Here is a 27,731-nt window from a genome sequence, read left to right as displayed (position 1 = left end):
AAAGCTGTATGAGAAGGAGCAGGGTGCAGTGAAGAGAGGAAATGAGAGACAGGAAACACACACAAAGAAAGGGCAGAGACCAGCCAGGGTGGAATTCTGCCTTGGGATTTCCTGGTCCTAATCAAAGCTCAAAAATAGAACCTTCCCTCACCTGGGGCAGGCACTGGCCTAAGGAGCTGCTCTTTCAATTCCTTCCTTTGGCTTCCCTGTCCTTCTCTTCCAGGCCCTCCTTGGACTGTGTGGGTGCAGATATGCCCAGAAGTCAAGGGGCAGATCTGATCCTTCCAGACATATAACCCATTGCTTACCGCTTCTCTTGGCTTGGCTTTCTTAGGCAGACAGACCGCACCCTCTGCCCTGGGAGGGTGGAGGGTCTGTGCATTGCAGAATTTGTCCACACGAACTTCTCACTTGCATCAGTCACCTTAGTGGTGAGAAAACATCTGAAATGTCTCTTCTTTTGATCTGTCTGTGAACCATACCAGGGCTTCCCCTGGCATCCAGGGACACTCAAGCACTGTCTTAGTTTTCTCATTGCTAAGACAAAATGCCTGACACCCAAAGTTGAAGGAGGAGAGGCTTATTTAGCTCAGAGTTTGTAGAGGTTTCAGTCCATGACTGGCTGGCTCCAAGGCAGGGTGGCATGTGGCAGAGGGGCATCGCAGAGGAGAAACTGTTCATAGCAAGTGGAAAGTAGCAAAGCAAGCAAGCAACAAGAGCAGCTGCGTTTTGTCCCTTTTGTGTTCTAACTAGGCTACCTGCCTTCTGCCCTTAGGGAAGGGCTATGCCTCTAGGCAGCGCTCACACCCAGAACTACGCCACACCAATCAGTGGACTGATTTAGCAGTCATACATCCTTAGTCCTAGCACCACACACCCTAGATGCAGTCACCCTCTGGAAAAAACCCACCTATGGCTGCATGAGGCTTTAGGGGGACATCTAGACACAAGCCATAACATGAATGCTGGAATGTGACCAGCAGATTAGATTGAGCCCTCCTGAGAGAAGTTATTCAAATTCAGAGTGACATGTATGCAATCTGACTTGCCAGGGGAAGAAGGACTATTTATGAAGCTCATGAAATGCTGGAGATAGCATATCCTATTGACTGGATGCCAGCTGCATGCCGGACACTCACCAGGAGTTTTGTGTGTCACCTCATTTCACTTGCAGGAGCAGCATGAGGCAGCTGCTGTTGTTACCCAGATTTATGATGCAGAGAGAGGCCACGCGGGGGAGTTAGGGAAACTCACCAGGGTACCCGATGGCTCTTCAATTTTGACTGAACTGAGAAGCAGAAGAGGTCTCAATCAGGCACGGCCAACCCCTGGGTGGAGGGCTGCTCTCCCACTTTTTAGAAGTTTATAATAAAATTATGAAAAAAGAACTTCTGTTATTCATACACATCAACTGTATTCTACATTGCATATGCAGCTCAGGACAATTCTTCTTCACTTGGTGTGGCCCAGGCCAGACCAAAGACTATAACTATTTAAAATTAATTTTAACTTGTTGGACTTAGGTAGTAAGTCCTAAACGTAATTTTGAAGTTAGATATTTTCTTAGAAATGACTAATTAAGCTGTTAAAGGCAAGAATAGCAGCACTCGTACTATTTCTTAGAAAGAAGTACAAAACAGTGAATCAGAAGATGGTCAGAAGCCTCTGTGCCTCTGGAGCTGTCCTGCATGGGGAAGTTAGGCCCCTTATGTCCCTCACAGTGGTCGTGAAGGGGTCCTGTCCTTCAGACTCGTACAGAACTCAGGGGCCACGTTTAAATGTGCTCACCCCGAGCTCCCCTCTGGGTCCCCCAGCCTTGAGAAGCCAAAACCAGTGAATCCAAGCAACCACGAGGGGCGGGGGTGGGGAATCCCACCCGAGGACTATAAAGGGCAAAAGACCCTGCAGAAGGGTCACTGCACATTTCCCCACGCAGGTCCCCCGCAGCGGGCTCTGGAGATGTCGGCTGCGGGCGCCAGTGTGATGGAGATGTGACGGAGACTTCGGAGAGCACCTCCGTTCACCTCGGGGCAGCCCTGTTCCCTCATTACCACTCTCTTCTTAATGGAAAAGATGATTGTGAGGATAAACTCTGCTTCCAGGAATTTTTGCCCTAACTCTGTACAAAGCAGTTTCTAGCAGAGCGCCCTTATCTGCTCAGGTAATACAGTAACCATCTCCTGCCCACCCTGCAGTCTCCCCATGAAGGGACCTGCGCGCCAGGACCAGGACTGCTGTGTGCTGCTCTCAGCAGGGCGGGTGTGCTTCACCATGTCTGGGAGGAACCGGCCCATGGACTTCAGGTAACACCTGAGACAGCCCTCCCCTCGCAAGGTCCGGGAACGCTGACGATGTGTGAAGTAGAGAGGCTTCGTTAGTGAAATAGGCGATGCAGGGAGTGAGGGGGGACGCCTGATGTATAAGGTGCGCGGTGCATGTGTATGTGTGCGTGTGGGTGGGTGCATGTGTGCAGGTGCGTGTGTGCACTCACATGAGTATCCATTAAAAACAATGGTGCTGCATATTACAGTCCATTTCTTTCCAGCTTAAGTGTCACTCATTACACTGAGTGACCCTGGGGGCTCTGCGTGAGGGGTCACGCTGAGGCTCATACACTTTTACCCCACCAGGACAGGTCCTACCGGACACTGTGTTTGGCTGACGCTGCAGGTGGCTCAATCTGTGCCAACTTTCCCTGTAAGCACTGCGTATGTGCGGAACGTGCGTTTCCACACTCTTTGGTGGATTACAAGCCTGATGGATCACGGAACTCCAGCAAGTTCTTTGTAGTAGATACATGGGGGTGCTCATTCCTGTTACTTCAAAGGATCCCACACAAAGCAGGACACTTCAAGTGGCATGTCCTGAGAGTTGGGACCGAAGGAATAGCTAGATACTGGAAATCCTGAGCCCAGCAATATCTTATTCCACCTAGATAAACTCAGGTTATAATAGTCCATTTCCTTTCTTTTTTCCCCCTTTGGGCAGGTACATTGAAGTATAAATCACACAAGATAAAATTCATCTGTCTTAAGCACATCATCACGGAGCCAGTAGGTATTTGAAATACAGTGGACCCTTGAAATTCGTGGGGGTTACGTTCCTAGAGCACTCACAAATTGTGAAAAACTGTGAATTTCAGCCACGGTCAGAAAATGCCTCTAAATGTCTATTTTTAAATAGTTTAAACCCTATGCTATGGCTCCCACAGTTATATTATTTAATTTAATAAAATACTGTATTCATAAAGCCTTAAAAGGTGCAGGGCATTTGGGTGGTATCTTAGGTCTCCTAGGGCTTTAAGAAGAGCAAAACAAGGACACTGGAGACAGCTACCTGGGGTACAGCACCCTGTTACCACGCAGGATGCTGGTACATCTGCCGATGGGCTGCAGGGCAGCAGACAGTCAGCAGCAGGAACTGAATAATGCTCAAAAGCAATGGCGGAGGACAGCTGCGCTTTCCCATGGAGGTGCAGGGGTTTCCACAAACAATTATTAGTTAGGTTCTAAGGAAAAATCTGCAAATAGCTGAGGCCTTGGACTCTGAACCCAGATTTCATGGGGTTACTATATATAAAACATTCCTGTGGGCCCCAAATTCATCTGCTGCCACTTCACAGCCCCTCCAAGCCTGGGGCCTGGAACCCCTGATCTGTCTTCTGCTCTTGTCATGTTGCCCTCCCATAGCACCCTACAACCATGCAGCGTGTAGTTATACAGCGCAGAAGCTTTTGTGCTGGCTTCTTGCACTTAGTGTGGTGCTTTGGGAATTGCTCTGTATTGGTGTACATGTCAGTACCTTATTCTATTTTGTGCATGAGCGGCTCTCTGTTGCATGACTTTATCAATTTTCTTTATGTTAGCTGGCACTGAAGCAGGTGGTTTATGGTTTTTAGCAGTCATGAACAAAGCAGATGAGTACCTGCGTGCAGTTTTGTGTGTGGACCTTGCGTTTCCATTTTTCCTGGAAGAATGTGACTCTAGGCTCACACAGCAAGTGGACGTTTAACTTTATAAGCAAGTGCCAAGCTGTTTTCCAAAGTGTGCTCCATTCTGCATTCACACCAACAGGACCTGAGAGTTCTGGTTGTGGTATATGTGGGCAGGCAGCTCTGCAAGAAGTGGTTTCTGATTTTCTCCATCAGTTTCCCAGCACGATAGGTGACACCCCAGTCCCAAACCTGCTCTTCCCCTGCGCCTGACAACATAAGCCCAGCCCCTTGGGGTATCTACTACAGCCTCATCTCACTAACCTTGGAGGTGCAATCTTTCTATACTATGGGGCCCAAAACTCTTTAACCCTGCTTGAGAAGTAAAAATCCACATGACCTGAAAGGGAATAGGTGTTGACGTTTGCCACGTGATGTCCTACAGGAAGACTTTCTAAGAAGCTCCAAGGATGTCCCCTCAGCAGACTTAGGGAAGCGGTACTGCCTCAGCACTTCCAGGGAGTCGAGATTCCACCTCTGCATGAACCAAGGGCTTCCAGATTCTGCAGCCCAGCAACAGCCCTGCCCCCCAGGCACCTAGTGATGCTGCTCCGGAGAGCTGAGACCTGAGCTGTGTCTGAGGGGGGTTGGGCTTTGCCCTCAGAAAACTCTGTATTCTGCTTCACTTATTTCTCCCATCTGGCCTACATTATTTTGGCTGCTTATAGTAAACATTAAAGAAAATTCCAAGGAAGACAGGGACAAAAATTCACAGCGGCAGAGCAGCGTCCTTGACATGTGGGAGGGACATCTTTGGTGAACTCAGGTCTGACAGGCCACAGATCACTGGGCATCCCCTTCCAAGACCAAGCCGTCGCTCTCTCAGAGGTCTGTTTATTTTGTGTGACGTTCTATATTTTTCCTAATTACATCAATATTTTAAATCTTACAATACTGGTGACTGGGAACTTAGCCAGGAATTGTATGTAAGAGGCGTGGGGTTTTTGCAGAGAAGAGATAAGGACTTTGTCCTGTGTTGGAAGAGGAAACGATTACCTTCTTATTAATGCTCCTCCACCTACCACCCCACCACCCGAACAGAAAAGGGGTGTGGGGGTGCGCCAACTATGAGCAGCACAGTCCTATTAAACGCCCGGGGGGTGGGGCTGGACCCCTGGGTCATGAGTTGCACACAGGGGGGCAGGCAGAGGTGCCAGCTGTATATCTTGCTCCCCTCTTGCCACCCCTTGATTGGGGAAGGGGCAGGGAGGTATGCAGAAGGAGCAGGAAGAGAGCAACACCTGCAACTCCACTGACTTCTCTTCTTCAGACTCCTCCCTCAGAACTGGACTTTGAACTAGGCCACAGGTCCCCATCTTCTGGAATTTCATATTCAAATCAGGGACATTTCTCATGGAGAGGAAGACCTGCTGTTACTTTTTAGCCGTATCTCTTTAAAACAAGAACAAAACAGCACACAAAGGGATTAATTCTACGTGGTAATGATTTCTTTTTCCTTTCGGGGGTACTGGGGATTGCACCCAGGGCCTTCACAGCATGCTGCAGTCCCAGCACTTTAAGACCGGATCTCACCAAGTCACTAAGTTGCCTGGGTTGGACCTGAATTTGGAATCTTTCCACCTTGGCCTACCTGAGTGCTAGGATTATAGGCACAGACCACCATGCCTGGCCTGGTTAATATCTTTATGAGTATTAATGCTATTAGAGACTTTTTTACATTTGCACAAAGAAATACATAAATGACTGAACAAATTCTTTAATTTTTATGTGTTCAGGATTTTCTGGAGAGTAAAGTATATGCAATACTTATGAAATTACTTGTAGCTGGCAGATTGTTTTTCATTCAGAATTGGAAGCGCTTATAAAAATGCCTTTCAATGAAACAGCAAAACTTAGAGAACCCATTACCAGGGCTACTGAAGTTGTTAGGGCCCTAATAACGCTCAATGGTGGCAACACTTTATCTCCTTTCCAGTGTCTGTACGTGGAGAGTGGAAGACACTTCTGACTTATTTGCACTTTCACTCCTGGTACATGTTTTTTTTTTTTAGCCACCATGACTAGAGGAAGAAAATCAGGTCTAAAAGGGTGTGTGTTTCCCCTTAAGCATCCAGCCTTTCCATCTCCTGATCTAGACAGAAGAACTGTAGAGAAGTGGTGGAGGGCAGGGAGGAAGAGCTGCTGAGCATGGCTCTGGAGCAGTGAGGATCCTGTCATGACTGCTAAGAGGACCCTGCTCCCCCTCCTGCTTCCGCATCATGTGAGCAACGCGGCACTCCAGGCTTTCCTGGCCCTGTCTCAGGTTTTGCACTTGCTGTCTCTCGGTATCCTGACCTCAACTAGAATCACATGGAATTTTAGTAGAGGAAAGGAAGGCTCTTCTTCTAGAATTCTGTAGGGAAATCCTCATGGTTTTGGAAGCCTCCCTATATGTTCTTGTCATATTCCTAAAGTCCTACTTTGGACAGATGGCAGGAAGCTTTGGAACATCTGGCGTTTCTTCAGTGGGCACATTTTCAGTTCCTGAATAAATACTCAAATTGGTCATAAGGAAGCTATTGAAATAATAATCATCTAAATTTTACCTAAATTCTCAAGCTCGATGCCAGGTCAGCGACACTACATCTTCAAAGTCACGGTCCTGTGGCTCTTTGCTGGGAACAGCGAGCATCCTTTTGGATGCTTTAGAACCATCTGGAAGAAAACCTGCCTCTAACCACAAAGAGGACCAGGTTTAAAGTTTGCTTAACAGGATATAATTTTTGTTGTTGTTTCAGGAGGATAGTACTGAAATACTCATAGGAATTGGGAATCAAAATCAAAAGTACTGTACATGCAAACCCTTACTTCATACTGAAACTTTTCCTGGAATCTGCAATTCCTGAGTCCTTTGGTCCCTGGTCCAAAGCAAATTTCATTGAGAGAATTCAGTTTACTCTGAAGTCAAATTTTATGAAATTTTTATAGTATCATCCTTAATGTTCATGAAAGGCTTTCTGCATTTATCGTGTGTTTGAATATGTCAGTCATAAGCTTTTAGAAGCTGTATGATAAAAATGATTGAGATCTGTTTAAAAAACTGTATCTCTGACTCTACTTCTTGCTGTTACACAGCCAAAGGTGGCGCCAGCATAACCTGGGGCCCTGGTGGGGCAGGGGACATCTGTGGGGAGATGGGTAAACAGATGCCCTGCTCAGACCCAGCCTGTAGCCTTGGGCTCTTGGGAGATGTGGCTGGACTCCTCCCTCGGGCACACCAGATTTTCCTTCCTCTGCTGTGTTGCTCACCCCCTCTCAAACCTCGAGGAGCTGAAAAACAAGACTATCATGTCTCTAGAACACAGTGCTGAGTCAGCCCACACCAAATTAATGTAATTACTATGTTGATTTCCAGATGTTAGCGTAATGCCAGCCTATCAAAACTCTAAAGATGAAGCTTAAAACAAATACACTTTCTTAGTAAACACCCAAATGAAGACCTGTGGGAAAATCTGATGATTCTCCAAGGCTATAGAAAGCCTCTCTGGCGACAGCACAGTGGAAACAAGTCCCCTCACTGCCAGCCTTGGCCTCTTCTGTCACCCTCATTCCTCCATATCCTACTCCCTTCACTGCCAAGACCTCTGCCTCTCGCTAGGCTTTACACTGGGCTGGCCACTGTCCAAGGCCTTAACCTCTAGGAAACAACCCCTCCTTTTGCCCAGGAGGTCTGCAATCCTCTAAACCTCCCGAGCTAGGCAGAGGTGGTTTCTTCCACGTCCGGACCGACACCCTCCAGCAGGTCCCAGGCCATCACAGCTTTGGCCTTCTCACTGATAAATTATGGGGCAATAATACCTATTTCTGGGGTATGATTCACAGACAGTGGCTGGCACCCTATAAAGACGCAGCAGATGGAGCTAACTTCGGGAGTTTTTCTGGACTGTGTTTGCTCATGTTTTCTGGCTTCTCCCATAACTGCTGAGATTATTCCTTCTGCTGATCAGGTGCTTAATTGTTCTTCCCTGATGCACCTTCATGGTAAATATCCAGACTCCTGGAGGTGAAAAGGTTAGGAGCCAGGCCCTAGTCAAATCCACTGCCTCATAGTTCAGACTTTGGCTATAAAAATTACCAGAAAAGATAAATTCATCACTTGCCTGTGAACTTCTTTCAGCATTCGAATTTTGGAAAATTGTTCTTAATTTAATCTTATTATTCTTAATTATATGCCTTATACTGGGCCAACTGATTCTTTTCATACTGATTCAAGCTCATATAAAATGAGTTTTATGTTCAACTCTGAGCTCACTTTTCTTGATGTGCCGAGCTACCCATTCCCAGTCTCAGAAATGATTTCTAATTATATGCCTTCCCACGTCCTGAATCCTGATTTGAAGCACCCTCTGTGAGATGCTGGGTAACCACTGGGCAATACACTTATATCATTTGGAATTATTAGGTCCTAAATCACACTGAGGAAGCAGCTGAGATTCAATCTCTATAGCTTGTCAGCTATGATTTTAGCTGACACTGTATCCTTAAAGTAATTATGTCTGCTAATATTAAAAAATTTTTAAAAACAAGCCCCGCCTGGCCTACATCGTGAGACACTGTCTCAAAAGATCAAAAACAAGACACAAATGCTAATAGCACCAATTTTTGAGAAGCAAATGAAGTTAGCTTCTCTAACAGTTTAAACAAACTCAAAATTATTTCAATCTCAGCTTGTTCATTTTTATGCCTCCTCTAATATTGTCTTAGTTACTTTTCTCTTATTGCTGAAACAAAATACCCAACACCCAAAATTAAAAAAAAATTAATTTATTTAGCTTGCAGTTTGTGGAGGTTTCAGGCCATACTCTGCTGGCTTCAACACAGGGTGACATGGTAAGGGACAACAGAGTACAGTGGCAGATGACAGCAAAAGCAACAAGAGCAAAAAGGGGGAGAGCAAGCCTCTTTTCTTCCCTTATATGGTATGCAGGATACCTGCCCTAGGTTAGGTCCTTTACATCTACACCATCTCTATGCTCTATCTACACCATCTGTATCCTCTTCATCAGGCTTAGGATGTTTACAAAGTAAGGACCTGACCCTCTGCTGAGTCACTTAGTTAAACTTCTAAACTTCTCAAGTTGATGCAATGAATCAGCCATTACAACATCCTAGAGCTTAAATAGCTGCCCTGGGGTATGTCCTCTACACCCTAGGATGTGGAACTGCTGAGTTACCTAGTTAAGCTTCTAGATGTCTGAAGTTGACACAATATATCAAGCATTACAAATATGAAACCTAAAACTGGCCAAATCATTGTAACTAAGCAATGTTATTGTGGACAAAAATCCAAAAATGTAAAAATTAAATATAAATAAATACTTATAAATTTTTAAACAAGTGTGACTATTAGAATTGCTGGCATAGAGCTATACATGTGTCCTAAGGAAAGTACAGCAAAACACTGGATTGTGAATAACTTGTTCTGTGAGTGTTCTACTGGATAAGCAAACATTTCTAATAAATTTTAACTAGGTAAATAAGCAATGCTTTGCAACACAAGTAGTACATGAAGCTCAACATCAAATCATCACAACTGAGCCAATGGTCTCTCTCTTTCTCTCTTTCTCTTGATTCAGGATCATAGGTGACTGAGGTTATGGAGAAGATCTCATTCAAAGAGGAGGAGGAGTAAAAGAGAGAGGAATCCCTCACTTCAAATGAGATCAGGGAGACGAGTGAGAAAGAGCACAAAACTCTGTAGAAAACATCACCAGGATAAGGCTGTGGCAGTACAAGTGATGAATCTGTTTAATGATAATGCAAAGTCACACTTCTGTGAAGTCCTCAAAAGAAGGCAAAGACAAGTCCTTGGATAAGTTCCTTGCTAAAGTTGCATGGAAATAAAAAGCTTCTACTGACCCAATAGATAGCAGCGATTCCATTACTGACAGTGAAAGTTGTTCTACACAATAACTCTCCTCTCTTTTCTCCCTAACACCAGCCAGGAAGGTTTTCAAAGGTAAGTGCAGGTTAATTTGTTTATTTTTCTTTATATTTTGTACTTTCTCTATTATTTTGTATTATATTACAGTATTGTAATCATTTTATATGAATATTTTTCGGTTGTGGAATGAATCATCTGAGTTTCTGTTCTTTCTTACAGGGAATATCATTTGCTTTGATACACAAATGCATTGGATTAAAAGCAAGTGTCTGAAATGAATCATGTTCTCAAACCAAAGTTTTGCTCTAATTGCCTTCAGACCTACTGAAGGGTATTTTTCAGTGTATATCTCATAGTCCACAACTCCTGTTTGGGTGGAAACTGCTGGCTATTTATGGGCCATAGGTAGGGGTGCTTCCTCCAGGTGTAGGAGTGCTGAGGCTCTGATGCAAACCCTCCAGCACTTTCTTGACTTTCATCAGCAACTGCTCCTCAGACAAAAAGCAAACAACTGTTTCTTACCTGACCCTGGGAAGACTTGTTTTCTTGTTTTAATTATTTTAAGTTTAAACTAATTTACCACCTTCACTGACCATTTGTGGTAGCTTCACTTTCTTTCTTTCCTTGTTATTAGAGTTGTGGTCACTCTTCTTATCTTCTGTATGTCAACTTCCTGAAGGACACATGTTGTCTGGGAAGGGCAACATTAGAAAAGCTGCCGGCATTATGCTAGGGTCCATGGAAGCCTCTATTTGGAGTCACAGAGAGATGGGTCACAGGAATTCAGGTGTGAGCGATAGTACACTTCCACTGAGACCTGCATTTGCACTTCCCAATGATTCACACAATTTCTGCTTTGTGATTTATTCATTCATTTTGTTTGTAATATTTCTAGAAAATAGAAAAGTGAGGTCTGGGGTTTGGAATGGTCTTGCTGATGCTGTGAATGATAAAAGGTCATCAAGTCACAGGGCACATTTTTCTCTGACTTTGTAAAAGGTAAACATCTGGTGTTTCAGGGAGCTTACCTTGTCGGACGGCGAGGGTGGTGGTGTAGACCAAGAAGAGAAGGATATAATTGAGGAAGCTCTGGAAAACTGGAGTGTTGGCATGGAAATCTTCTGACAAGTACTTGCTGGTCAAGCCAATTCCACAAATAAGGAGGGATAGTACCTGGCCCAGAGCCACAGAGATTAACATCTCCCTGAGAAAGAAACAGGAAGTCCATTAAAACAATAGCAGTTAAGATATACTGGTTATGCCTAGGATCCAGAAGGTCAGTGACAGTGAACCTTTTAGAGATGAGTGCAAATACCGTAACCCAAAACCCACTTATGTATTGAAAAGTGACAACACTGCATTTAAACATGAACACTGAGGTTTTAGTTTAGAAAAACAACCCTGTGGGGAGCAGCTGAGCTGGAGATCAGTCACACATTTGGGCTAGAGCAAGGCCACCCCCAAGAGCACAGAGCACCAGAGGTGAGCTTTACAAACAAGTTGTTGGGACTAGAGCAAAGCCAGTCCGGCAGGTGTCCAGCCTTGGTGTTCTTCCCTGTTAACTACAGCAGAGAGCTCTGAGAATGTTTTGCTTTCAGTGTTCTCAGTAAAACACTGAGACCTTGCACTTTCAGCCTCTTCACGTCTCCCCCCTTTTAACCGTGTGCAAATAAAGACACAGACCCTGCTGAGTTGTTACTGCCTTTCCGTCAGAGAGGTCAGGTCCCGCCCCATCCCAGATTTCCTTGTAGTATGTGTCTAGCTTTTTCTTAGTCTCCTGTGGCCCTCTCTCAAGGCCAGACGGGCTGTGTGGGCTGCAGCACACCTGTCATGAAATGCTGGGCTGCTGGGGAGACTTGGCTTGGGTGCCCACAGAGAGCTCTGTACTGCCACCACTGCACTCAGTTAAGGGCAATAAATAGTATTTCTTTTAATCCATCCCAGTGATACTACATGGAAGATGTGTTACTGCTGAGGCTTTACAGAAGTGGAACCCAAGCTTAACATGGCTAAAGGCTTTGTCAGCCACAGAACTAGGAAGCAGCAAAACCTGGCTGGGCCCAGGTCTCACCCTCCTCCGCAGATTCCCAGTACTGTGAAGGAAGACGCTTTTTCTGACAGATCGCAGTCCTGGGCCCAGAAACACTCAGGGCAAAGGGGTCTGAAAACCCGGCGCAGCCTCTCCTGTTCATGCTGACACCTGGACCTCACTGTGCTCTGGAAGTTCCCTAAGCACTCGTTGTCTGTTTTCTTACACCCGAGTAACCACTGCCTGTGCACCTCACAGTCTGACTCTTGAAGGCAGTTCCGCAGTGTGCTGGTGCTGGAGGGAGAACACATTTCCAGCCATGCCAGCGTCTCCTGTGTCCTTTCTGCAGACACTGCACCACAGACCACTGCATGGGCACCAGAGGCCAGTGTCAGAGCGCCATGAAATGGCCACAAACATGCATGGTCACACATGCTTGGACATGGGGAGAACCCCGGCATTAAAAGTAGACTTCTGCCCTCCCTGAAGTGTTCATGACTTTCCTGGTTTATTTATGGGAACAGCAATACAAAGCAAGCAAGCAGCAGTATTTCTAAACAACAAGCTTGAACACAGGGTGGTGGTGCTGCTTCCTCCCCCGTGGCAGCCATGAGTCTATTATTCTGGAAGGAGCAGAGTCCTAGGAACTCCTTTGCTGTGGTTTTGATTTAAGGCAGAAAGCATCAGTCACACATTGTTCATTCCATCCACTTTCTCAAGGAGAAGAAATGACATCAAGGCCTGCAGGTTCTTGGGGCTGTTGCCCTGAGGTTAACCTCTGTCCCATCCTGGTTCCCACCCGGACTTCTGAGCTCAGTCTCCAGAAAGAGTCAAGGACACGTGTATGATACATCGGCCTGCTGCTTGGGACCCTGTGCCCCTGCCCTGAGGATCTGAAGGTCTGCAGAGGGCAATCTGCAAAGACTAGGCTGGTGCTCGGCCAGGGTGGCCCACAGAGCTTTGCTCAGGGAAGGGGAGGACTGCCCTGGCTTCTGCCCCAAGCCTAAGCTCTGCGGCTTCCATGGTTTGAAGAAGCCTGCAGTAAAAGTTGAGCACAGAGCCAGGGGCGAGAGAAGCCAGTCCGCTCTGCCACTACCCTGAGGGACAGCCAGGTGGGGGGGTTGGCGCCTCCTGCTCTGTCAGCTGTGCCACCCTCACTGCACACAGAGGCGGGCGTCCGAGGCTGCACCCACTGTGGAGAGCAGGGAGGAAAAGCTTGGTGCTGTCCAGGTCACACAGCTTATCATGGTGTACAGCAGCTGGTCACTGAGGCGACGTCCTCGAGCCCTCCCTGACCACTCCAACTTCCCCTCTGCCCCCACTGTGTCACCCTCCATGGACCAGTGCCCCGGCCTTGTGAGCCACTTGCTCCTCATCAGGGGCCATGCGCTTCTGCACCTCTGCACATGCTGCTGCTTCCAGAATGTTCCCTGTGCCTCAGCGGTCTGACCCCGGCCTCCTTAACAGGCTATCTCCTCTTTTCTTCTGCCTCTGACACCACCTCTGCTTTCTCCAGACCGCGAAGGTCATGCAGTGTTCAGTCTGTAACCAGAAGACGGTACAGAGCAGCAGAAAACGGGGACACACAGGCAGGCTGGGAGATGTGCGCTGTGTGGAGTCATTTATAAGAATGGAAGGGTGATTTTAAAAAGAGCGGTTCAGGTAAGAAAAAAATCAGTTCTGATCGTTTTTAAGCTAAGAGAAATGTAACACCCACTGGTGAAAGTCATGATAAGGAGTCGGCTTTGGTGGCAAGACCTCAGAGCAGCTGCCAAACGACCGAGCAGCATAAAATCGGGGCCGCAGAGGTCAGCCAGGGTGTAAATAAGCGAAAGTTACATGTATAAAAGCGATGGCGAAAGTGCTGGTAATGGACCATGCACCAAGGAGTGAGAGGAAATAAGGGGACTCGGGAAAGACCCCGAGAGGTCTCCAGGTTGGGGCGGGGAGGGGAGGACAGTCACATTGCTGGGGTTGGTTTCTAGAGGACAGGAAAGGCGAGGCCAAGACAAGGCCTGGTCCAAGAAGACCATGGGAAAGGCGTCTGTGGAGGAGACTGCTGGCACACTGAGGGCTGCCTGCGGGCAGAGAGAATGAAGAACTGGCAAGAGATGACTTGTGGTAACTGCCAGGCTTTAAAGACAAGTTCTGGCTGAGTGGGGAGAACCAAAATAATCCTGGTGCCATGGAAACCAAGGGAATGGAGCATCTGAGATGTGGGGGAGAGTGGACCGGAAGCAGGGGGAGTTGGTGTTGACTGTGAAGAATTCAAGAAGTTCTTTAAGGAAGTGTGATCTAGTCACCACGTCACGATACTAACGACAGTTCAAATAAATGACTAGCATTTATAGCAGATTAATAATTGTGCTATCATCGGTCACTCTTGATTATTTGCCTAATAACTCACATTCTTCAGTGAGTGAGAAGAGGGTAGAGTTCTAGCCGGTAAGCCATAGAACTGTTCCTGGTGCCGAGCATCTCCTCCTGAGGACCTGGGGGGCGGGGAGCATCCCCATAGGGAGAAGGCAAAGACTACTGCTGTGACTCGGTGACTCGATGACTACCGTGGTGCTCAGAACCGTGGCAACATTCATGCCTTTCTGAGCAAAATCAGTCCACACAAGGCCATGGATTACCTATGTAAGAGATGAAGACTTCAGTCCTTCTTGGGCATATCTGCAGCATGGGATAATCTCGCCACCTGCCACACACTACACAGAAAGATGACAAGACGCCCTGGTCGCTGGGCAGCTATTAAACTCCAAGTTGGGAACCGGGTTCCTAAACAACCTGCATAAAATGGAGCCAGTGAAGGTGAAACAGCAACTACCATTCATATCTAATAAGTTTTTATTATGTGCCAAACCCTGGGCTTACATTTATGCACACTACCACATTTAATCCCAGAATGCCCTGAGAAGGCAGGCATTGTTGTTCCATTTTGGAGGTCATCATCGCTGCTGAGAGAGGAGTACACGGTCAGCCCAAGATCACATGGGGAAGAGCTTGGATGGAAACTAGGTGACATCCGTCCAAATCCTGACTTCTTCGTTACTACACTAGGGCACCATACAGCGCCAAAAGTGCTCTGCCTGCCTAAGAGGCTGGTTTCCAGAAAAACTTTGTAGATGATAAAGACAGAGAAAGAACGCCTGCCAAGACTGGCTCTCCGACGAACACCTCCACCGAGATTGCTGCCTGTGTGACGCTCGTGGAGACGTCGTCACAGCCTATTCCTGTTCCTTGGACCACACGGAACAGCGGATCTGCTGCTTCTCAGTTTCTGCTTTTAATGAGCGGCCGCGTCCTTCGTGGCTGCAGGCGCAGTTCAGCGGAGAAGACAAGTCACACAGGATTGGCCACACTGGTGACAGTGACACAGGGAAAGGGTGGAAAGGCAGGGGCCTCCCGGCAGGGCAGTGCGTGAGTCCTTCCGGCGCAGGAGCTAGGTGTCAGCCGCGGCAGCCAGTACTGCGGAGCTGCAACTGGAGCCACCGCAACAAAAGGGATGAGCGAACGAACGAATGAAAATATACATGACCCCACATACCCGGATGGGGGCGTTCCGATAACTGGCCCCTCCCCAATTTTCCTTTGCTGAGGAACAAATCCGTGTCACTCAGAAATGTTGCCCTGCTCTCTGCCCAGGACCTCAGCTCATTTACTGCAGCCCTGTCCCTCCTAACCCCTTCCTTCCTTCGGTACCATCGCAGTTGATCTGTGGTCTCCTTGTCCACCTCCTCATAGCCTAAGGACCCCCATGGGCCATCCCCCGTGCCCCATAGTGGAGTGGAGCGCCCTCATCTGAATGTCCCTGTCTCTACTTGCACTTAGGGTACTGGGAGCTCATGAGCCCCTGAAAAGACAGAAATGCATTTTGTTCATTTCTATGTTCCTAGCCCCTTGAGAGCTGCTGGGCAGAAAGGAAATAAATGCTCAATAAACACAGAATGAATGGATGACACCTGCACAGGTATCTATGAAAAGGGAAAGTCTTAGACGATTTGAAAGATGGCTGCTGATCTTCTCTTGAAAACCTACTAGCTCTGAACGACAAAAACAGCCTTGCTTTCACGGTATTCCATCTGCCAGTCAGACCCTGAGATTAATAAGCTATTTTCTGAAGCATTTTTGAACAAGCCTGGTAGGTGCTATCTTGCAAAAATGGTGCTAAATATGGTGCTGGGTGAAATTCTGCACAGCAAGCTGTTGGTTATTCATATAGGATATGGAATAGCACACCAGATGCAGCCTAACATAAAATACATAGCCCCTACAATTTTAGCAGCAGAAATGGAGAGGAGGTTATGATACACATGTTCATTGTCTTTGTTTATGCATTTAAAGGACATCTTATCCACTTTAGATTCAGAAGGACCAGACAATGAAAAATGCATGAGTCTCAGGAAGAACAGTGCTGCTGGGAGCTGAATACCTGTTCTAACAGAGCTTGTATTCATCAAGCCTAACATAACCAGTACCACCAGCAGTTTGTTCTGCTGTAGAAACAGATTACAATTCTGAGAATAAAGTTATGCCACAAATTAGATATTCAAAATAAGATTAAAAATAAACCATGAATTGTATTCTGTTTTCTCATCTTATTAGTAAGACATACTCTTTTAAAAGAAAAAATTTCAGTACAGTGTTACATAATCACAGTGCTCTGTAACTCTCTGCTATGAGAGCGAAATAATTATGCTCTGGTTTGAATGCGAGCATATCCACATTTCTGAGGAGAGCTCTTCATTCTAATAATGCTTCTCAGGTGGTCGTGTCAGAGCTGAGTGAGACATGAATTGAGATACATGTGCACAAAGAACACCATGCGTCCTGTGTGGCTTTCACCTTGCCCAAGGAGTGTGGGAGAACACCCCACTGTGCCCGCTGACGAGATTCCTGTTTGCAGAAGTCAGGCCATCAACGTCTAGAAGCTCTTTGTTAAAAGATTTCTTTTCTTTTTTTTACCACATCTAGTATTAATTAGGATTCTGCATACGGAGATTATTAGGCAAGAAGCAAGTCCATGCCTCTCAGAGTTTAACATTAGTTGAAGCTTCTTTCCCTTAGATTTTGTATTGATGGGACCAAGTCTGTTCTTGACTCCGTGGGATCCAGGTTGCTTCATCTTTCTCATGAGGTGGAAGAGCCAAGGGAGCCACCAGGCAGTCATCCTGGTCGCCCTGGACTGCCTGGGCCCTGGGTTCTGGGAAGGAGACCTGTGGTCCCGAACGCAAGATGCAGCACTCACGCATGCTACCCTCTGTGTCTGGAGAAGACAGCACTGCGCCTCCTGCTCAGTGAGCCCTGTGTCCTGGACGGCTGGGTGTGGGTTTGTTCGTGTAAATGGGATCTTCTGACACACGTGTGTGTGTGTGTGTGTGTGTGTGTGTGTGTGTGTGGCGCCTCTTACGGTCCCCTCCAGATCCTTGGCCGCATGGATCTCAGGGTCCCCGGCCACTTACTTTGGCAACTGCAGCTGCCATCATCGGCTCTGCACAGACTGAGCCCGACACCATGGACCCAACCCAGGGCCCCGTGCCTCAGCCCACGTGTGCCCCTGTGCCTTCCACCCTGGGTACCTTAGCTGATGCCAACCCCTAGGGGTGCCCACTCACAAGCAACCAGAAGTACCAGGGAATTATCGCCCTCGGCCAGTCTGGAATTCAGGCAGACCATGGACATGCTTCCTTCTTTGCCCTAGGCAAGTGCTGCTGAGACAGGTTGTCCATACTGGGCTGACGTCTCCAGCTTCTTGGAGGTGTACGTTACCCTTACACTGAGCCCTGAGCTCCTGCGCCCTGGAACTGCACCCCACAATGAGGTAACAACATGCACACCTCTGATTTCTTGGGGGAAGGGGCCCTCAGCTGAAAACAGAATGCAGTTCCATTTTCTTCCACTCCCCATTTTGGACTCACGATTAGAAGACACCAGAGTGCACACAGAGACCCTTGAAACGCGTATCTTCAATCTTAAGGTTTCCGTTGAACCCTCTGGTGGCTGGGTTACCAGCAATGCCCACTCACTTACTGTGGGGCGAGGGGTCATCTACCCTGATGCAGGTCAGGCAGATGCTGGGAGCGAAGCTGTCTCTACCTCAGGTATCAGGACAAGGCCACTGCCTCTCGAGTTTGGGAGGGCCCCTTGAGAAGCAGGCCCAGCTCAGGGAGCTGACGCATCAAGTGACTTGACCTTCTCTTGAGATAATACGAACAGTTTTCTCTTATTTCCTCTAATGCCACCAAGACATGCTGTTCTACTACCAGAGTAGATATTCTTCCTGTCCCAGATCATACCGTCCCCTTAAACTCGCCATCAACGTACTCATCTGCTGATTGTATAAACAACTGCGCTGCAGGTGCTGGGCAGTTCCTTCCTCCTGTTAGGAGAGAGGGCTCCACCTGAGCTCAGCTTTTATACATTGATTCCTGTCTTCTTCACCCCCGCTGCCCTCCCTCCAAAGTTTCAAGAGCCTCACAGGATTCGACAGGCGCCTCCTTTGGTCCAGAGCGAGAGAAGAGTGTGTGGCGTGTGTCCCAGGAGCCGAGAGGAGCAAGCACAAGCCGGCTCAAGTCCGTCTCCGTCAGGCTGCTGAAGTTGCTGGGACAAGCGCTGCCCTTACAATTGAGCAAAGCAGCTCTGGAAGGGCTTCCTGAGAGCCACCGAGGGTGACACACATGACAGGTGCACAGTGGCAGATGTGGGGTCCCCGTCACCGCAGGGGAGGGGAGCACGTGGGGTCAGCAGAGGGCCGGCTCGGATGGCAAGTGGGGTGTCATCATAACAGGACACACGGTGCAGACGGGCCAGCGGCAGAGGGGCTCATAGAGCAGGGCGGAGTTTCATTCACTAGGGATTGTCCTTGGCATTTCTGACCCAGGGAAGTGAAGTAGGCACAGCACCCCCAATTACCCTGCTCCCTCTCTGAGGACCAAATCCAGATTGCATCGTGGCGCAAAGATGGTGCAATGAGAGGGCAAACTGAAACGCCTGGTGTCTCTGTGTGAGTGAGGTCTCCTCAGGAGCTGTGTCGACGCCAGGGTCACCACCCATGGCCACGGCTCCCCGGAGTCTGTGCCTCCACCCAGGGCTGCAAAGCCTAACGCCTGACGCCTCGTCCTCTGCACGTCGGCAGCTCAGCTCCTCCACCCTCCACAGCTTCGAAGGAGGAAGAGTGTGCTCTAGTCTGGGGTCATCTTGCTTTTCACAAGCAAGGTCATGATAATATTTTCTTCCCCAGTCCTGGGGATCATTTGTATTCCCCCAGGGACGTGTATTGTGACAATTACCTCAAAAAATAACTGTTTAACCATTCCGTTGAGGTGCAAGTCTTTGCCCTCTTCTTTCAGAGAATCAGTGTGGTATAGTAAAATGAGAACATGTCACAACTGAATAGACCTGGACTTAGATCCTGACTCTGCCACTATTTCCCGTTGTAAAGTGGGGATAATCACATAGATCAGACGGTTGTCATGGGGACTGAATAAGGTGCAGTGCTGAAGTTGCCTCCCACAACCCCTGGCCTGCAACAGACCCTCAGAATAACAGCTTTTGTAACGGTTAGTCCCTTGGAGGCACCAGTGATCCTACTGACTACTTAAATGCACTGTACTTACAAGAGTGGGTCATAATGCCTTATAAGACAACAAAAATATTGCTAACACGCCTCTCAGGTTTCTTTCTTCACGAACTAACAAATTCATTTCCTAATCAGGAAAGTCTGCCATTCAGAAATTGAGGAGAGAAAACAAAAAGGACGTGAGGCATGTTCGAGGAGTCCTGTGTGACACTCTGGCTAGGAAACTAACAGAGCTAAGTTTTAAACAGGAACCGAGTCTGGTTCTCACACTTGCTAAGAAAGCAGGAGGAGGTGGCGACCTTCTGAGGATGGCTGTGTTCCTGGCTTTTATTTCTTCATGCACTTTTAAATGACTTTGACACTTTTCATTATGAAATACTTTTAGCTTTGCACTTTGAATTATGTTAGTGAACCCCGAGGCCAAATGCAAACATCTAACTTTGAAATCTACTGAATAAATAAAAACAAAGAAAGTATGCAAGTGGACTGACCATTCTTTTAAAAGAAAAAACTCATGTCAAGTTCCATAATTTCGTTACACATTTACCAAATTTTTATGCATGAAGCATAGTACGTCTGCAGTAGAGAGGAAGGGGAAAGCTGGACCCACTAAGCGCTGAACTCCTCCACACACAGTTAAAACCTGTGATTTGGAAGAGCACACGGGGAACTCAGCAAGTCATCAGGGAGCCGCACCCCTTCGCAGCGACGAGCAGAGCCAGCTCCCTGAAGCAGCAGCAAGGTCTGCTGAGTGGAGCCAGGACACAGCTTTTCCATTTTGCTTTGTATCAGAAGATGATTCCAAGAGCCCTGCTCCTAGAGTGTAATAATCAGGGAGTAATTTTATCAATTTTATCTCACCATTTCTCAAGGGACCACTGAAAAATACCATAAAAGTAGATAACAATCCAGTTTTTGCAGTATGGGCTAGGCAAAACTTATTCTAGCAGGAAAGGCCCCCTGTAAGAATAAAAATTGGATATTTACCATCATTAAATATAGCAACTGGGAAGAAATTCTACCGTCTAAATCAGAAAATTCTCTGATTAACAGAAGGAGAGGCAGCTAGAAGAAAGGGGTGTCCTGCTGGGAACCCCCAAAGTCTCAGCTGCCGCCCTTGAAACTCCTGCACCCTAGAGGATGGCGCAGGAGAAGGCTCTGGGCTGGGCTCCCTGTGGGCGGTGCTTAAAGGCTGGCTGGTGACGGGGAGTGTGGCGAGGAACACGAACATACACTGACCACACTGGGAAGAGGCAGCGCAGATGGTCCCTGGGGTGAACAGATTCTGCCTTTTTCGAAGCTACCAAAACCAAGCACTGTGGCAAGACATCAGGCAAGACGAACACGCCAAGCAGATTGGAAGCCAAATGCAGCAGTGCTGCTTGTCTGGCGGGAGTGTCCTCTTGAGACTCACATTCTGAGTAGCAGAGAATAGGAGAAGCCACCACCAGGTCCCAGGGAAGCCGGGCTGGCCCTCAGGCTGTGGGAGCTGCGGACACTTCAAGAACAAGGAGACGACGGTGAGCTGACAGGAAGCACCCGCACTCTCGACCTGTGAGGTGAACTTCCCGAGGCCTCCTGACCTGCAGCTTAGTTCAGATGTGTCCTGCCCTCCTGGCGCTCCTGAGAAGACAGACTGGACGGTTCGGGACGGGCTGCTGTGTGGCCAAACAACTCCACTGCATCTTCCATGTAAAACTAGCAAACAAAATGAACCGAGGTGCAACGTGTAAAGTGATGCATGCATGCTGCTCCGTTTAATTGAATTCTAATTAAATTACTTGGAGCAAGATAAATTAGATTATTTTCCAAGCACATTTCAGACAACTTAATGAAGTTCTATGAGTGCAAAGAGCAGAACAGGCCTTGTTCAGTGACTCAGCCGCTGACACATTTGTGTGGAGAGAAGATGAGGTCAGGCTGACTTGGGTCGTCTGTTCCTCGAGCAGGACCGATCTCACGCTAACCTCGCTGGCCGAACGAGGCCAGTTCATGCTTCACACTGACGGTGAAATCATTCACTGAGGCACCCAGTTGTGTGTCTTCCACCTCTACTTTTTCTCTGGGGTTGCGAGCTCCTGCCACAAGGGTAGTTTTATCAAGAAGCAAACAGAGAGCCCTAAAGCACTTGTTGCCCAACTTTTCCCTTTCGTGTCTGGAACCATGGAGAGGGGATCTGCCGGGGCAGGGAAGGCTGCTCACAGCGAGGAAGGCACAGAAGTTCCAGTGGAGAAAACCCACAAGGAAGGACTGGCCCTACAGGTGACAGGTACCAGATGCGTGGTAGCAGGGTGGCTTGCAGCCCACCAGAGAATCGGTATCCCGGAAGCCCACAAGGCCTCCTGTGCCCAAGGGTGGTGTCAGACCACAAAGCTGGGTTCTGAGAGACAGTGCTGGCCTGGAAAGCATGCAGTGGCAGCCAGCGTGCCTGGTCCCAGGAGGGGGCAGCTGGAAGGAGCAGCAAGGGAGGAGATGAAACGAGCCTCTCCCTCCCCAAATGGCCGAGAGATTTCCTTTAAATCCAGACCAGGAGACTTGGATGTAATTTGTTCTGTGAAAATTTGTGTGACCAAAAGGTCTCCGTTTCTTCCATTCTTGGAAGTTGATTTCCATTTTGGTAGCTAAGAGTAAAGCATCTTGCTTCCCTAAAATCTCCTCTCTTCTACTCTTTTGGCAAATGCTTGGCACTTTATGATACGGGAATATAGCGCTTTTGACAGGGAGTAGGGTAAGTGAGGTCTGAGAGGGTGCGAGGGAAAGATTTAGAGAGCTGAGAGATACATAGACGACACGATACAAGGTGACTGAGGAACAGTAGGGGACTGTGCACAGCTGCATCTAGAAAAGCAGAGCCCATCATGAACGATGATGGTTTACTTTTCTAAAACAACGAGATAAAAAATCAATAAACAAATGGGTTAGGAACCTGGGTAAGGTTCCTGCCTCGAGTGAACCGACGTGGCTTGCACCCCAGCCCCACAGTCCATCTGAGGACAGCGAGTCAGGCCTCCGGCACTGCGACGCAGTTTTCCTGGATGTTACTGATGGTCCTCCCTCCTATTGCCTCCGACACTGTTGAAGATAAATTAGTAAGAGAGGTGAGAGGTGCTGTTTGCTCACTGCCTTGTCCTGTCCTTCCAGGCTTAGCACAGGGTGCTGTGACTTAGTGGACAATCCCAGGACACATCTCCAATGCGTTCCCTTGCGACATTTATGGAAAAACTTATTAAAAGTGAAGAGGTAGGGCAGGACTCAGATTGGTTTCAGAGTCTTAAGAATGGAAACAGAATTTAGAAGTAGAGGGGTTGTGTTAGTTGGCTCCTTGTTGCTAGAACAGATATTTGAGAGATTCAGCTTACGAAGAATGAAGGTTTATCCGGCTCATGCTCTCAGTCGTTGCAGCCCCTGGCCAGCCAGCCCTGTCACTTCATGCCCGTGGTGAGCAGAACATCGTGGCAGAAGCTCCTGGAAGATGGAAACCACTCACCCATGGCCACGAAGCAAAAGAGGGGAAGAGAGGCCCGAGTCCTCAATTCCCTTTCACCAGCACAACCCCAGAGACCTAAATAAACACTTCCTGCCAGACTCTGCCTCTCAGAGGCTCTGCCACGTCTCCTAGGAGGCCAGGGACCAAGCTCCACCATGGCCACGGGGGACATAGAAGATCTAAAGCAGCACAGTGAGCGAGGGAGAAAAGGGCTCCACCTTCTACTACTGCAAGAATGAATCCTCCAAGATACAGTCCTGTGACTTGACTCTAAAAACTAGAGACTAAAAGAGATAAAAAGGCTTCCTCCTACCAGGGCATGAATGTTCACATAGACTTAAAAACCCCAACTAGAAATGATTAAATACATGAAGATATTTGAAAATAAGCTATGACAAATATTCTGCACTAGACGGACAAATCTATGTCCAGATCTCACAAAGTTGAAAGAGAAATCAACATGGCCCAGTGTGTTGGATAAAGTTACAACTACAGATTATGCAGAGCCAAGGGCACAGGAGCAGCGTCTCTGGCAGGGTGTGTGTCTGGCTCCCGGCCTCCGGGAGGGCCACCTCCAAGCCCTGCAGCATGGGTGGTCACGCTGGGCACACTGCTCTGGCACAGGGGTATCCTGAGGGGAACCAGTGGGGAGCAGGCTGGAGAGAATGGGAGCCGTGCGTGCCCCGTGTTCGGTTACAGCGTGTGTCGGAAGTCTCCCCAGTGTGCTGTTCAGCTCGGCCTCCTCCGCTCCACGCAATGAGCCCATCCAGCAGGTGTTCAAGTACACATGAGGACACAGACGCTGAGCAACCAGGCCTCACCCAGGGCCCACACCACAGGTTCCCCAGGCCCAAGCACCAAGTGCCAGCACCCAATGTCCGAGCTCCCCACAGTGGAGACCCCGCCTGACCTCACACCCTAAGCTCAGGGTACCCTGGGCCCCTCTGTTAAACAGCATAAACCACGTTGGGTGCAGAAGTGTGCGGCGGAATGCAACGCTCTGCAGCCCCGAATGGTGCCTTAGGGGAGCGCTCTGATCCGAAGCGTGTGCAGCCTGGACAACAGGGCTGACGCACAGGACGGTATCGGACCTCGGCTCATTAGCCTTGGAGCTGAGGGCAGCGGGGAGCAGGACATGTGTCCTGGGGGTGCCTGTGCCCTGGCCACACCTCTGACAGTGCCCAGCTCGGCATCGCAGAAGGGAGGTTTGCTAACAGCCCGTGGAGAGGTGACGTCGGGTTCCTGACCTCTGCCTACCCAACCTTTTCTGCCTGATGATCTGGCCTTTGTGAACACTTGTTCACAAAGAAATGAGCTTTCCAACTTGCCCCTCACTTTGACAGAACAGGAAGTAAACGCTCGATCTTTTTTCCAGTACTGGGGGTTGAATCCAGGGTCTTCACACTGAGTTACACCCCTAGTCCTTTTTTAACGACTTGTTTTGAGACAGGGTCTCAGTAAGTTGCTAAATTGCCCCCACTGGGCTTGAACTTGCCCTCCTCCTGCCTCAGCCTCCAAGAGTGCTGGGATTACAAGCATGCCTCACCTTGCCCACTGCAAACACTCAAATTCTATCCCAGGTGGAAGAGGAACCCTGAAGGAGGCTGGGTGGGAGGAGGGCAGGAGCAGCGGAACCCTGGTCGCACAGAACTGTGGCTCTGCTGCTGCTCCACTGAGGGAAGAACCCACCTCCCAGTCTCCGGAGCACATAGTGCACTTTCTCCCCCGGCAGGCGTACCAGCGACAGCGGCATGGGACAGCCAGTCTCTCAGGGGTTGGATGCACAGTCCGGGGCTGCTCAGTCCGAGAAAGGCCGCTGCCCTCCTCACCTGCAGACAGCAGGCAACCTCAGCGTGGGCACCCTGTCTGCTGCTGACCCACGGAGCTGCCGGCCCTGGTCACCTTCAGGTTGGGTCTGCAAACTGGCCCGTGCAGGGCGTCGCCCTGGAGCTGCACTGAGAGCAGCTCCTCTGTGCCCCACGCACGGCCCCTCACCCCTCTCCCGCTCCCCAGCAAGTTGCCGGTGAGAAAGTGACCGTGCCAGTCACGGGGCCTCACGATCCGCGGGGAGAGGACGATGGCGGCAGCATGCCACTGTCTTGTCCTCACCTGCCACGCAGATGTCCCTCTCCCGGCTCCAAGCCCACTGGGCACCGTGCCCTGTGGCTGGCACCTGGGCCTGTCCTGCACAGGCATCTCCTCTGGTGATGCTGTTTACATCCCGGGCCTGCGTGGGCTCTGAGAACTTGGGAAGGAGCGGAGCCGAGGCACAAGGACGGGACAGATGTCACCAAGAAGGATGGACAGAGGTGAGGCTGCACTGCGGCAGGCAGGCACTGGTTGCTCTCGAGGTGCCCGGCAGCCCCTGGCCACCTGGAGCCACAGTCCAGGCCCGGGACACGCGACAGGGGCGTCACTGTGGCTGTCCTCAGGCTAGGAGTCAAGCCAACTGCTGCTACCCTGATGACTCGGTTTCTACCGTGTATTCCTAAAGGTCTGAATCATCAGGGCAGGATAGCGTCTGTATCTGTCTGCATTACAAGGAGGAGAAAAGAAAAATCAGAAGTATTCCTGCTTGAGAGGTGAAGAGCAGTTTTATGTAAATTTAACTCCACAGTGAAAATCAAGACAAAATGTTCTTCCCTTTGGTAATTTTGCACGTTGAAATATTTCTTTGCAGTAAAATCTGGCCTATTTTATTCTATCAGTATGATTAACCTTTCCATAAACTTGTCCTACGTGAAACTTCATTTTTTCTAGCCAGAAATGTTGTCATTTATGCATCTAAAAACTAGTTTTACTGAAAAGAAATGCCTTTTTTTAGAAACTAAAAATAGCCGGGCTTCTAAATTTTGAGAAACCATCTTCTAAGTTAGGCACTGGTTTTCTGCTCACTCATGACCCTGGGAAGGCATGCTTCTGCAGAGGATTTTGTCTTTATTCTTCTCTTTTCTTTCTCTCTTTTCTTCAGCATCAAGCAGGCTCAACCTGTGGCCCAGATGCCTCCTGGGTCCAGGGCCAGGCCAAGGTTAAAACTCCAAGAAAACCTCCTGCCTTCCTGTCGCCCTGATGAATGGCCTCGCTGCTGGACCCACTTCCTGGAAACCAGACCCAGCCCAGGACGGCTTGGTTCCCACGCTGCAGCCAGGGAATTCTGTGCCGGCACACTCTTCCCACACTGCTCCAGCAGACCCCGAGGCCAGCGTGTGGAGGGCATCTGGGAAGGGCCACAGAATGAAACGTCTCTGCTTATCGCTCCTCACTGAGAGAAACAGGTCACCGTGGAGATGTCGGCTCTTACATGGGGGCAGTAACGACAGTCATCAAACGCTCTCCAAGCACTTTGCTGCCAGGCACTCTGCCAGCTTTGCATGGGTGAACCCATAACAAACACATTGGCTAGGCACTTTCATTATCCCCACTTTTTAGGAGAGAAGATAGGCACAGCACAATCGAGGTGTTTGCGCCAAGTCACAGTGTGAGAGACGGACGCCGAGATCAGCACAGCTGACTCCGGCTGAGTTCTTAGCCAGAAGTCAGCATGCCACACACAGCCACAAATCCAAGCCCCACGGGACCTCACGAGCATGTCAGACACATGACACTTATTTTTCTTCATTTTCATCATTTGTTTTGTCCTCACCAATTCTTTCCTCATCCTGCTTTTACGTTCCTGACACACAGGAAGGGCTATGGGATGGTGTCAATGGCAGGCTGAGGAGAGCAGGAGGTTTAATCCACTCTGAATAGACCTCTCCCAGGTGTGCATGGTTCCTGAACTAACAGCCTGTAAGAGCAGCTCTGTTCTCTGAGCTGTCCACAAACCCTGAGGCTCCGTCTCTAAAGGTCCTTACAAAACAGTACACAGAGGATGGCTTATGCCCCTGACACTCTGGGAGGTCATGGGGTTTTCATAGCAGCAGTCTTAAAAATATTACATGAAACCACTTATTTTTAGAAAACCCTATTTAAGAAAAAAGAGGTCATTGATCTTGGCACAGAATGAAATGATTCATCAGTAAAGCGACAAGTACTACTTTTTCAGGACATAGTTTATATATTTACTAGTGTAGGTAGTGGAGTAAATATAGTATGAAAAAGAGTATGTTCCCCTGCCTTTGGACGCCAGCATGGGAACTTAGAGTCACTGTGTCAGCAGACGCAAACCTTCACCTACTGTCCTCCTGAGGTGGAAAAAGCGAGAGTGCTGAGGCGTAAACACAGGCAACTTTCCGTCCTGCCGTGAGGCCAACAGTGGGGTGTATGGAGGGACAACCGTGTGCTGCCCTCTCACACTCTCCGGAGTCTCCTTCTGAGAACATGAGGGGAGTCATCAGAAGCAGGAAGACCAGACTCGTGTTAAGACCATTATGCATAATAAAATGGAATTGAAAATAAACTAAAAGTTTAACCTAGTTATTCATAGCAACGTCACAGTGCGTCAACCTGGGTGAAAAGTAGACAGCAATTTCCTACCATCGCCAAAAGACTGTAGAGACATCACAGCGCCAGAATACAAGCTGAGTAAAAACTCTCTTATAGAAATTGTCTCTGTGCTTTGACTACAGTGCATACAATTAGTTTACGTACAATAACAGTTTCTTAATCTTTCTGTGTATGTTATAATTTTGACAGATCAACAAAATTTCCTACTTGCCAATCTGTTCTCTATTAAGATAACCATGGAGGGACCTGGAATTGCAGGAGCATACATGATGGAAAGGAAACAACTGGTGAGGTGTTGGGCTGACGCACACG

General features: G+C 48.5%; 1 protein-coding gene across 1 annotated transcript in view; it reads right to left on the bottom strand.

The window, feature by feature from the left end:
• The window catches only part of Slc35f1 (solute carrier family 35, member F1), a 216,028-nt gene that overhangs the window by 118,713 nt on the left and 69,584 nt on the right, over positions 1–27,731 (bottom strand). The window contains exon 2 of the mRNA XM_005389123.2: positions 10,904–11,079. Within this exon, the coding sequence (XP_005389180.1) occupies positions 10,904–11,075 (172 nt within the window). The 5' untranslated portion in view covers positions 11,076–11,079. The remainder of the gene's footprint in view (positions 1–10,903; positions 11,080–27,731) is intronic.

Source organism: Chinchilla lanigera, unplaced genomic scaffold, assembly GCF_000276665.1.
Source record: "Chinchilla lanigera isolate Chin_1 unplaced genomic scaffold, ChiLan1.0 scaffold00035, whole genome shotgun sequence".
NCBI lineage: Eukaryota > Metazoa > Chordata > Mammalia > Rodentia > Chinchillidae > Chinchilla > Chinchilla lanigera.
Note: the sequence above shows the minus strand (reverse complement) of the source record. Positions and strands in the feature narration are given on the sequence as shown.